Source organism: Pholis gunnellus (assembly GCF_910591455.1).
Source record: "Pholis gunnellus genome assembly, chromosome: 6".
Lineage (NCBI taxonomy): Eukaryota > Metazoa > Chordata > Actinopteri > Perciformes > Pholidae > Pholis > Pholis gunnellus.
In genome coordinates, this window is record NC_136532.1 from 26,734,703 (window position 1) to 26,746,197 (window position 11,495).

At 38.6% G+C, this 11,495-nt stretch overlaps 1 protein-coding gene across 1 annotated transcript; it reads left to right on the forward strand.

The window, feature by feature from the left end:
* The first annotated feature begins 8,744 nt into the window (after positions 1-8,744).
* Positions 8,745-11,178, forward strand: LOC306697709 (interleukin-1 beta-like). Its single transcript, XM_079161738.1, has 5 exons — positions 8,745-8,807; positions 9,208-9,453; positions 9,973-10,137; positions 10,283-10,416; positions 10,530-11,178. Exons 2-5 carry the CDS (start codon positions 9,234-9,236, stop codon positions 10,773-10,775), a joined length of 765 nt encoding a protein of 254 aa, XP_079017864.1. The 5' UTR covers positions 8,745-8,807; positions 9,208-9,233; the 3' UTR covers positions 10,776-11,178.
* The last annotated feature ends 317 nt before the right edge of the window (positions 11,179-11,495 follow it).

Below are 11,495 nucleotides of genomic sequence, written 5' to 3' on the forward strand. Positions count from 1 at the left end.
GTTTGTTTGTGTGTGTTTTTTTTTTAAAACCCACTTTGAGTCACTTTCAGGCTAATCAGCTGCTGCAACACATAAACATTTATTTTTAAAACCCATCTACGTTGTGGTTCTGCCTTTCAAATGGACACACGAGCAGCATTTGAAGCAGGCAGAAGGTTTTCTGTCCTTTTGTGTGTTTTGTTCTGCCAAAGACACGAGCGGCGATAAGCTAAAGATAATTCATTGTTTTGTGGGTCTGAGTTGTGTTTTAACTTTCAGTTTGCCAACGATTCATCTACAATTTACAGTAAGTTGAGCTGATGCTTTAGTCAATAGTCAGTTTATCTCCAATTTATTTGAACAATTACACGAAGTCATACACACTAACATGACAGCAGACTGGATTTACAGTAACGTCACTGGTTGAGGTAAAGCTCAGTGGGCGGAGCCGAGGAGACGGTGAACGTTAAATATATTTAAGAATAAAACACTTAAATGTCCCTCTTCATGCACTGGTGATCGTGGTATTCATTATAGTTACGCAGTTCCACTGGGTAACTGGTTTGTGAATTATAAAGTTTTTTTGGTAAATATTTGGACAAAGTGTGTTTATCTTTAGGTCGATTTATGACCGAATTAAAAACAAAACAAATGTCACATTTTAAAACTAAATTCTTCTCAGTCGAGTATTGCTCACCGTGGTGTTGTTTTCACAGCTGATGACTCTTCGTCTGTTAGTTTCGTCTTAAGCTGAAGTCAGGAGGCTCGTTTACCTTCATATATATAGAAATCACTAAAAAGATAGATTATTTTCTTATAGAGGGGGTTCTTTTATTTTGAAAAGCAGCAACATTTCTTCTTGGGTTTAATGTGCTTATTCATATGTCCTAAAGATAAACGAATACATCTGCTGTACGGCTGTTAGTGTTAAAACACTACAGCTCCCCTGAGACGTCGATAGCACTCGTTGCTCTGTGATTCAGGCACGAACCTGAGCGGGAAAGCTTGTTTTAATCGGTCATCCAGATTAAATTTCATCTTAAAATGTATAACTGTGATCTCATACATGTTCACGGTGATGAAATGTTTGCGATGGGAGGATGTGGTCGCTGCGGTGCGGTGGAAATATTGGATTAACAGATTGGTTTCTCCTGAAGGGAAGCGTTGCGTCATGTCGGGCAGACTGTCTGTGAGCTCACGGATCATTATGAAGATACAATCAGCTGCTCAAAAACAAAGTTTAACTTCTCAGTGTATGAGGTCACAAAGGAGGCTGGCACTGGACAACAATAGTGGCATTTATTGTTCTTTAAATGCTTCTTTATCTTAAAGATTTGACTGTCCGGTTCAGTAGTAGAGACCCGTTTATGTTAGAAAACACCAGCAACATGAGAGAGACTGTCCAACGAAAAACCTTCTTGAGGAAATCCTACAGAGTAGAAAGCTGATCATTTTATTTTGAAAGGTACTGACGTTTAACTCTGTGTTTTCTGTTTTTTTACCTCCACATTGATTGTTCTCCATCATGTTTGAAGGACGTTGAAACAGCCCGGACTCTTCTGCGATTTAAAAATAAAAGCACTTTAACAAGGAAAGCAGTATTTTCCCCCAAAAAAACACAAAAAAAAGCCACAAATTTGCCAAAGTTTCCGCCTCAGTAGCTTCTGTCGCAATACTGTTCCTGACCAGGATTACATAACCGTCATCCTCTACGCTGACTCCTTAGCATGACATTGCCTTTATCTTTATGTCTCTTCTTTTGTTTAGCTGTCAAAGCTCTCTGACTCACCGTTCTGTTGCCTTCACTGTCTTTTAATGACTGTACTGGATTATTATTTTTTTTTGTGTTCATTCCTGAACTGTTTTTTTGGACAAACACACACAAACACTCTCATTTCAAAGGACTGATTTTGTTCGTTTTGTAGATTTTTACGGCTGAGATTGTTGATAAAATGTCTTCTTTATGTCCCTCACCTGTTTTAAACTGTACTGGGTTTGGGTTCATCATGTGTGTTTGTGTGTGTGTGTGTGTTTGTGTGTGTGTGTGTGTGTGTGTGTGTGTGTGTGTGTGTGTAATCCTTTTTATTTAATTTGTCATGAAGTTAATTTGGGATCAGAGCAAATGGAGCGTTTTTTTGGGCGGGAAAAAGAAACTGATTGTCCTTCACTCTCTCTGGCATGCTGTAACTTAAGACAATCAGAGAAACAAGGTGTAAATACTGTTTTATAATTTTTGTCTTAATGAGTTTTGAAGATGAAGAGAGTTATTAATAAACCTGAGATATATTTCTCTATGGACCTTTGTGACGGTTTTGTTTTCTTTATTCCCCTTTAGGCTGACAATCTCCATTTTAATTTAACTTAATGTATTATGTATGTTTGACTCGTCTTATTCACTTTTACTTGCTTTTGTTGGCCGCCATAAGTCTTGGTGTTGCCACGGATGTAATATTGACATCAATAACATTATGTTTTAAAGTTCCTCCTGCAAAACGTGTCATGGAAATCACTTTGACTTCCCCTCCTCTTGTAGGTGTGTGCAGAGATGGGCAAAAATACATAAAAATGTATTTTGATACAAAATACAAAATACTGGTGCCAGAAAATGTAACAAAATACATAAAAATATAGGAAATACTTTTTTCTAGATTTTCCGTTTTCTCACAATTTGGTATAGCAGAGCATTCAGGTTTATATAATGTACACAACGCTCTGGTGAACCCCACAAACAGGAAGAACAGTCACAGAATGTCAGTGTAACTAAGCCAAGCTATTGAAAGACAACAACTTGATTATATATATATATATTTGTATTAATGGCACTTAACAGCCCATAAACTTTGGCTTTGTATCAACAAGAAAATATTCATCACATATGAAATACAAGCTCCCAATCTCCCTCTTCCTATAGCTAGCTACTCGGCTGATAAGCTAACTTGCTAAACACTGGCTATGCACTAGCCTAGACCACATGCTAGCGTCATTAGCATGTTAGCATCGATCGCTAGCTTGATATTATAACCATCACCATGTATAAACAGTAGGCTATGTAGCCAGACCCAGACATAAAGTATACATCAAGCTAGTTGACATCTGTCACACTCAGATACAATATTTAACTTGAAGATCTGAAGATGAACTCGTGAACTGTTTTTTGATTTGTGGAGAAAGTATTTTGAGTATTTTAAATACAAAATTACTCCACTCTAAAGTATTTTGTTACAAATTACGTTAGATTTTTAATCGGCCCTATCAAATACAAATTACAAAATACTCAAAAGTAATTTAAATACGTATTTCAAATATAAGTAATAGAAATACTGCCCATCTCTGGGTGTGTGAGTCTCTCTGAAGCGGTAATTAGTGCTTTTATGTCACACGTACAGTAACGTTAACGACACACGGTGATGAAACGTGTGCTCGGGGTTTATTGACACGCACACGTGGACGAGGAAGTGAGATCTCAGCAGTTTTTGGAGAAGTGGCTTGAAATGATTGAGCTGCTCCCCACCGTCCTCTTACAACACCGGGAATTTTGCCCGTCAAACTGGTGCTGCAGGATGTAACCGAGTCACGAACAAGCGATGCCCCGGAGGAAGAATACAGGCGGGATATGACAATAAAGGGTTTGATTACACCGGATCTGATGACACTTCCTCCGGCTTATGAAACTATCGGGCGAGCACGACGCAGAATACAAGAGGGGAGTGAATCCATTGGATGAGATCTCTCGTCACGTTTGCCTTCATTGTATGAAATGACACCCGACACAACTCCCCCACAGGCTCAGAGGAGGATTTAGGGAAACATGGGTGTCACTCACATTCACGTATAGTCTCAGATCAGATGTTGAAATCTTTTACATCACTTAAAGTCGCAATACATCAGTGTAATAAATACTCCTGCTTTTTACGTTTTACTAGAACATGTACATGAATGTAAAAAATCAGAACGGCCGTATTATATTATGTTATATAATGTTATAAGATAAAAAAGGATAGAATAAGCCTTTATTTATCCCCGACAGAAATAAGTGCAGGTAAATACAAAGAGGTGTGTAGAATAAAAGGAAAGTCAATTAAAAGGTCAAATTAAAACTATACAAGAGCAATTAAAGACAACGTTACAAAGTCAGTAAAGTGTATATAAAAAGCGAACATCTGACTAATATCAGGTAAGACAACCCGCTTAAGAACAACTTCTATTTTCTTTTAAAATATGTATAATTTGATTATCAATATAATATGCACACAGGAAGTAGTAAACACATTTCTAAGGTAATTAAATCACAACAGACTACAACTTGTTATAATGAAACCTCCAGGTTCTTTTCTCTTTATCAAGATTCACTGATAATTATTAACTACAAAAGAAATATTAATTATTGTTTTCTTCAAATTAACGGATCACCCTCTACATGATCCTCATATGAACAGTTGTATAAGTATTTAAGTGTTTGTTTACATGCATATGTGTATCCTTAAAGATTAGCAAAGCCACCATCCAAACAAAGAGCTGACATAATAAACGGTCTCTCTAAGTGGAATAACGATAAATAAATATCTGATATGTTGCTTGTAAAAACATCGGGCATGTGACTCGTAACGTCTTAAAAGAACAGAAAGAAAGTTACAGAAATGTATATTTTTCCTCTCACATGAAAAGGTTTACGTGCGTTTCACTGTGCAGTTTATATGATGACAGAATTGGTGGAGGTATTTTTGGGATTTCTTTATTATTCATAATTTTTAAGAAATGACTCAATGAAGCGTCACTTTGATGATATCACGATCAAACTTAAGTGTATTCAAGGTCACTTGTTCCAGTGAAAACTCTACAATAAGACTGAAACTGTTTTTTAATCTTTTTCCATCGATCGTTGTGTTTCATAGATGATACGTTTCATTTTATTGTAATATTTCATGTCTTGTTGTGGGATTTTTGTTAAGAGGACCGCTGTGTATAATTAAATGAGCAGCTCACTAAATGTTCATTTTCCTCCTTAAATGTGCCGCTTTGGCCAAATTTTTATTTGTAATTTACAGTTTTTCTCAAGTGCAAGATGTTCTTAAACACGTTATAGTTATATATTGTTGTAATGCAGACGGTTTTAGCTTTTAAAGCTGTATATAAATATAAATATTTGTTGTGGTGGATTCTGACTTTTTCCACAGCAAAGATAACATAACTTCTTATATTTTTTAAATTTCAGTAACTCCATTGTGCCATGTCTTCTCTTGCTCCCTTCCTCCAGTTAAATGAAAAGGATAGGTGTTAATGGGATGTGAAAGTGCTGCTCCAGCACTGACAGAAACTCCATTTTTCCTTATTACCAAAACATTAGTCAGCAGCAGTTAAAGGAGAGTGATTCACACAGAGGAAGTGCAACAACATGTCACTGCAATTACAACACACCCAACCTATTAAACACACACACACACACACACACACGCACACACACACACCTCTGCTCCAGACAAATCAAATCTTTCCACTACTTTACTACGTTGGACTAGACAGTCCTGATTTACCAGCTTTTGCTACAGCTAGTGTTTGCTCAAAGCACTATAGCTGTACACCGCTCAGCTGCTTAATAGCGGTCTCAACACAACACACATCATGTTGTAAATCAACGTATCCTCATACGAAGGTTCGTTGGATGACAACAAGTTTATTTTGGTGCGTTTTCCCCTGAAAAGTCCAGCAACAAGTCTCAATACATGCACATCAAAATAAATGTCCACCTACACAGGAAACAACTTAGTTAGGTTTAGGCAACAAAACAACTTAGTTAGGTTTAGGCAACAAAACAACTTAGTTAGGTTTAGGCAACAAAACAACTTAGTTAGGTTTAGGCAACAAAACAACTTAGTTAGGTTTAGGCAACAAAACAACTTAGTTAGGTTTAGGCAACAAAACAACTTAGTTAGGTTTAGGCAACAAAACAACTTAGTTAGGTTTAGGCAACAAAACAACTTAGGTTTAGGCAACAAAACAACTTAGTTAGATTTAGGCAAAAACAACTTAGTTAGGTTTAGGCAACAAAACAACTTAGTTAGGTTTAGGCAACAAAACAACTTAGGTTTAGGCAACAAAACAACTTAGATTTAGGCAACAAAACAACTTAGTTAGATTTAGGCAACAAAACAACTTAGTTAGGTTTAGGCAACAAAACAACTTAGGTTTAGGCAACAAAACAACTTAGTTAGGTTTAGGCAAAAAAACAACTTAGTTATGTTTAGGCAACAAAACAACTTAGTTAGGTTTAGGCAACAAAACAACTTAGTTAGGTTTAGGCAAAAAAACAACTTAGTTATGTTTAGGCAACAAAACAACTTAGTTAGGTTTAGGCAACAAAACAACTTAGGTTTAGGCAACAAAACAACTTAGTTAGATTTAGGCAACAAAACAACTTAGTTAGGTTTAGGCAACAAAACAACTTAGTTATGTTTAGGCAACAAAACAACTTAGTTAGGTTTAGGCAACAAAACAACTTAGGTTTAGGCAACAAAACAACTTAGTTAGATTTAGGCAACAAAACAACTTAGTTAGGTTTAGGCAACAAAACAACTTAGTTAGGTTTAGGAAACGATTGTCGTTTAGGGTGATATAACTACGGAAGTGGTGTTGTACTCTCCTTTTCACATAGAATCGGGGTTAGGGTTAGCAACATCAGCATGTTAGCATTGGCATTGTGAGCACGTTGCTATGCTAGTGCATAGACAGGGCTAGTGTTAGCATTTAACTTAAAGCATAGCAGCCCGTCAGCATGGCAGTATAGACTCTTCTTGTCCTGTAAATATTTATTTAGAATATATGCACTCCGGATTCCCTGGAAAGCAATATTGTTACTGTGTGGATTTCGAAATATTTAGAGTATATTGAATGTAAATAAATTTGTAATAACCATATAAAAAACACAATTTAGGATAGCTGAATATGCTCAATGAGAAGCCTATTCACGTTCTAAGGTATTTGTGCCTCTACAGGCAGAGCGACTTCTGACACACTTTGAAGCATAACAGAAAGATATTTAGCAGATATAGACTTAGTTTACTGTTTAATAACTGGGCTTCAGAGAACACTTAGTTTATAACATAAGTATAATTGAATAGCAGCCCTGGCCCCTCCAGACAGTGTGAATTCCATCAGGTTGAATTCAGACGGGATGACGCAGCTTCCTCCTGCACCACAGCTCAACAGGGAAGTGAAGAAATGTGAGATTCAGCCGCTGTTATGAAACACTAAACAACGGGCAAATCTTCTACTGCTGGTGGAATTTTTGTTTACATCAAAAGAACCGCAAAACCCCAAAGGACCTGCTCATAGACGTGAGAAGATTAGGTCATATTAGATCAGAAGGTTTAGCATTTCATATGCAAACTGTGACAGCAGGCTATGTGTACTTTTTTAGTACTTCTCCAAAATGAAACAACTTTTACACAGTTGTGACTAATGGAAATGTATCTTCAATCATTGCAATATTTATTAGTATTATTATAATTATTATAGTCATTACAGTTATTACAGTTTAAATACAGGGTCGGTACAGTGGTGGCTTATGCCAGACTTAAACCTTTATTGATTTTTCATCAACTTTTAACATTATACAGCCAGATGTTCTTGCTGGAAAACTCTTTTTTAATATGAATCTGATGTTTCGTTTATTATGGTTGGTAGACTCTTCAACTAGTAGTATTTGAAAGTAAACTCTGTGTACTCTAAAGGGCAGCACTTTTTATGGAAATGCTCCTAGCTTAGCACAAAGGGTGAAAGCAGTGGAAGAAAACTTGCCAGGATCTGTCCGAAAGTTACCAAAATCCACCAACCAGCAACTCAATTGGCTAAAAAAGCCAATTTGCTGTTTTACAAGGGCCATAATTAGGCCTAACTCCTCCGATAAAAAGGCAAATTGCTGTTTTTACACTTTGATTTTTGTACGGATTAAACACACGAGATACGGCGTGTTAATTAGTGAGCTTCAGAGGTGGATTTTTTTAAGCCTGCGTGGTCTCTTAAAACTTACACATGTTCTCCAGGATTGAGATTGTTTTTGACACATCACCAATACGTTTCTAATCAAAGTCCACATAAATCCATGTAAAGAGGAAGACGTGGTGGACGAATGGCTCAGACAACCATGAAAGTTAAACCCGTTGTTCACGTTCCGTGTGAAACCAAGAGTCAACATCACGATCTTTCACAAAACCTAACAAAGTCCTTTTGGTTTGCCGAAATGAACAATGCCGACATTATCTTAACCTCAGGATGGCGCCATGCTAGCTGTTTCCCCTTTTCCCAGTCGTCGTGCTAAGCTAAGCTAACCCTCTACTGGTTTTAGCATTAGCTTCATTTATAACTAGTTACCATTCAGATTTGAGAGTGGATTCAATCATCTCATCTAACTCTGCACCTCAAAGAGAATACGCTTATTTCCCAAAATGTCCTGAAACCTTTGCTGTAAATCTTCTACACTGACGATCACCAAAACAAATATCTAATAAAGATAATATCTGTATTTTACGAAGAATGTATCTCATACTGTATGTATTGCTACGTTTTGTTCTTGATTCCAACATACGTGTGTCACAATCCCACAGCACACCTGAGCCGTGTGTACGGCAGCAGTGTGTAAGTACAGTATTTCATCACAGCAGACAGGACCATCCCACTTCCTGTCTGAGAGGGAAAATTCCCTCGGCGGCTCTGGTGAGTATAAAAACCCTGCAGGTCGGCACAGAAAGGCAGAACAACACTGACACCAGGACGACTGCTGGATCTTAACCACACACACTTCAAAACAACTTCTATTCTACTGACTTTAACAGGTAAATTGACTCTCTTTACTTCTCTGGCTTTGATAGGATCAGTGTGGTTTATCTAACACAATCTGCTGCCTATTGTGTCATTAATAAACTAGAAGCTACAAGATTTATTATGTTTCTGTCAGATGTAAATCTTTGAACTGCATGTCCTCTGCAGAGTGTATACGTGCCTTATTGCCAAGTGTTGATACAGTAGTGCATCATAAATCACTGCAGCAGCACACACAGATCTACTGTGTTTTAGAACTGAGAGTAAACCAGTAAACAATTGTATTTAAGGGTATTGAATACAACATTTAGGGGAAAAAAGGGGGAATAAATAGCAAAACAGTAGAAGTTTACCTGAAAATGCTGCTGTATTTCCCTACATGTTTTGTGACACTGTACATTCATCTTCCTGCAGATCTTCCTTGCTTCAGAAAACAAAAGATGGAATCCGAGATGAAATGCAACGTGAGCGAGATGTGGAGCCCCGAGATGCCCAAAGGACTGGACTTTGAGATCTCCCATCACCCGCTGACAATGAGGCACGTGGTCAACCTCGTCATCGCCATGGAGAGGTTTAAGGGCAGCAGCTCAGAATCCCCGATGAGCACCGAATTCAGAGACGAGGACCTGCTCAACATCATGCTGGAGAGCATCGTGGAAGGTAAGCACACGGAGGAGACTTTATTTCAACAATTTCACATCAACAAAAGGGACTTTCTGTGCTGGTTTCTCTGTTAGCACAGAGGTTAAACTCTGTTACCAACACTTACAAGTTCCTGAAAAGATAAATAAATCTGTATATTATGTAAAAACAGAAATGCTGCCATCTAAGTCCTCTACCATCAACAGTTTACATGATCTTGTTGGCCTTCACTTACTTGTTTATCACAGATCCATCCACACGTTCCTTCATTTATTGCTTTGTTTGACTGACGTCTCTTTTACTGTTTCAGTAGTTTTGTTTCACTTAATCTACGCTGAGTCAGAAATCACCTCAATGAATTTATCTGCAATGAAGTTCTTGATAATCTGCAGTAAATTACCCAGAGAGGTGCTCACATTTCTGACCCATTTGTGCAGCAAGAGACTAAATCTATTTCAGCTGTTTGTTTGCAATTCCTGCTGCTTCCTAAAGAAAGAAGACAACATCACTAATCAGGTGCGCCTCTTTTTCCCTCAGAGGAAATTGTGTTTGAGCGTGGTTCAGCTCCACAGCTTCAGGTCAGCTGGACGGGCGAGGAGCAGTGCAGCATGTACGACGGAGAGAAGAGGAGCTTAGTTCAGGTCCAGAACAGCATGGAGCTCCACGCAGTGATGCTGCAGGGAGGCGCCGAGACCAAAAAAGGTGATTACATGTGACAGTTAGATCATTCATAGACAAAGTTAATGGTAGATATTTAAATTCACTTAAAGCACTTAAAGTAGCACCATGACAGATAGTCCTTCAGTTCTCAATAAAGAGGAACCTCTACCCTCTCTTCTCTCCTCAGTTCTCCTGAACATGTCGACATACTTGCACCCTGCACCCAGCGTCGAGGGCAGAACGGTGGCTCTGGGCATCAAGGGCACAAATCTCTACCTGAGTTGCCGCAAAGACGGTGCCGAGCCAACTCTGCATCTGGAGGTAAAGCTCGTGACTCGTCACACAGATTCTCAGCGCACACTTTGTAGCGCTATGAAAGGGTGATGCAGTGACCCTTTACGCAGACCCTGACCTTTACCTTTTCACACCCTCAGGCGGTGGAGAACAAGAGTCTGCTGAGCGGATTGGGCACGAGCATCAGCACGGACAGCGACATGGTGAGATTCCTCTTCTACAGACAGGACACCGGGGTGAACATCAGCACCCTCATGTCCGTCGCCTACCAGAACTGGTACATCAGCACGGCGCAGCAGGACAACAAGCCGCTGGCGATGTGCCTGGAGTCCGCCGAGCGCTCCCGAATCTTCAGCATCCGAGAGGAGGTCGAACGTCAGAGTTAGAAACCCGCCAAAGACGCCCAAAGTGGAACGTGGATCTGCATCTGGGGGTCAAGTTTGACCCTCTGGAGGAGACGTTATTTTGGGGGTGTTGAGCAGAGCGTAACAATAAACTGCACTTCAGCTATTGTGAGTCAGAAAAGCAACAAAGACACGATACGGCTGTCTGGTAAAACGTTGCGAGTATTCCAGAGCTTCTATTTACTGTTTGTACCAAGTACAGAAAGTGAAATGCTTCGTGTATTGACTTAAGTCAAGTTTCACCAGAAGATGGCATCATTGTGCTTCTCTGGTGAACACCCTGTGTATTTATTGTGCTGAATGACACGACACACTGTTAATGCTTTCATCTATTCATGTATTTATCTATTTATGCTCCATTTTAATATACATGTATATATTTATTTGGAAATCTGCGTACTAACAAGTATTTAAATGATGTGCAGTGAAATATATTGAATAAAGCCTTGTAACTTATTTGGATTTGTGTCTTATATTTGTTTACTGAAATGATAAGGGACTTCACCATCAACATCAGCTGTCGCACATTTTCTAGAGACAGTTATTCTGATCAGATGATGAGAGTGAGATCTTTATTTAGTACATCTGGATGAAATGAACACAGTTATAAAGAGATTTTAGCACAACATGTTTCCTGTTCCACCATCTGCTGGTGACTAAAGGACATCACAGCATTTCCTCCTAATAACTACTCCTGTCACA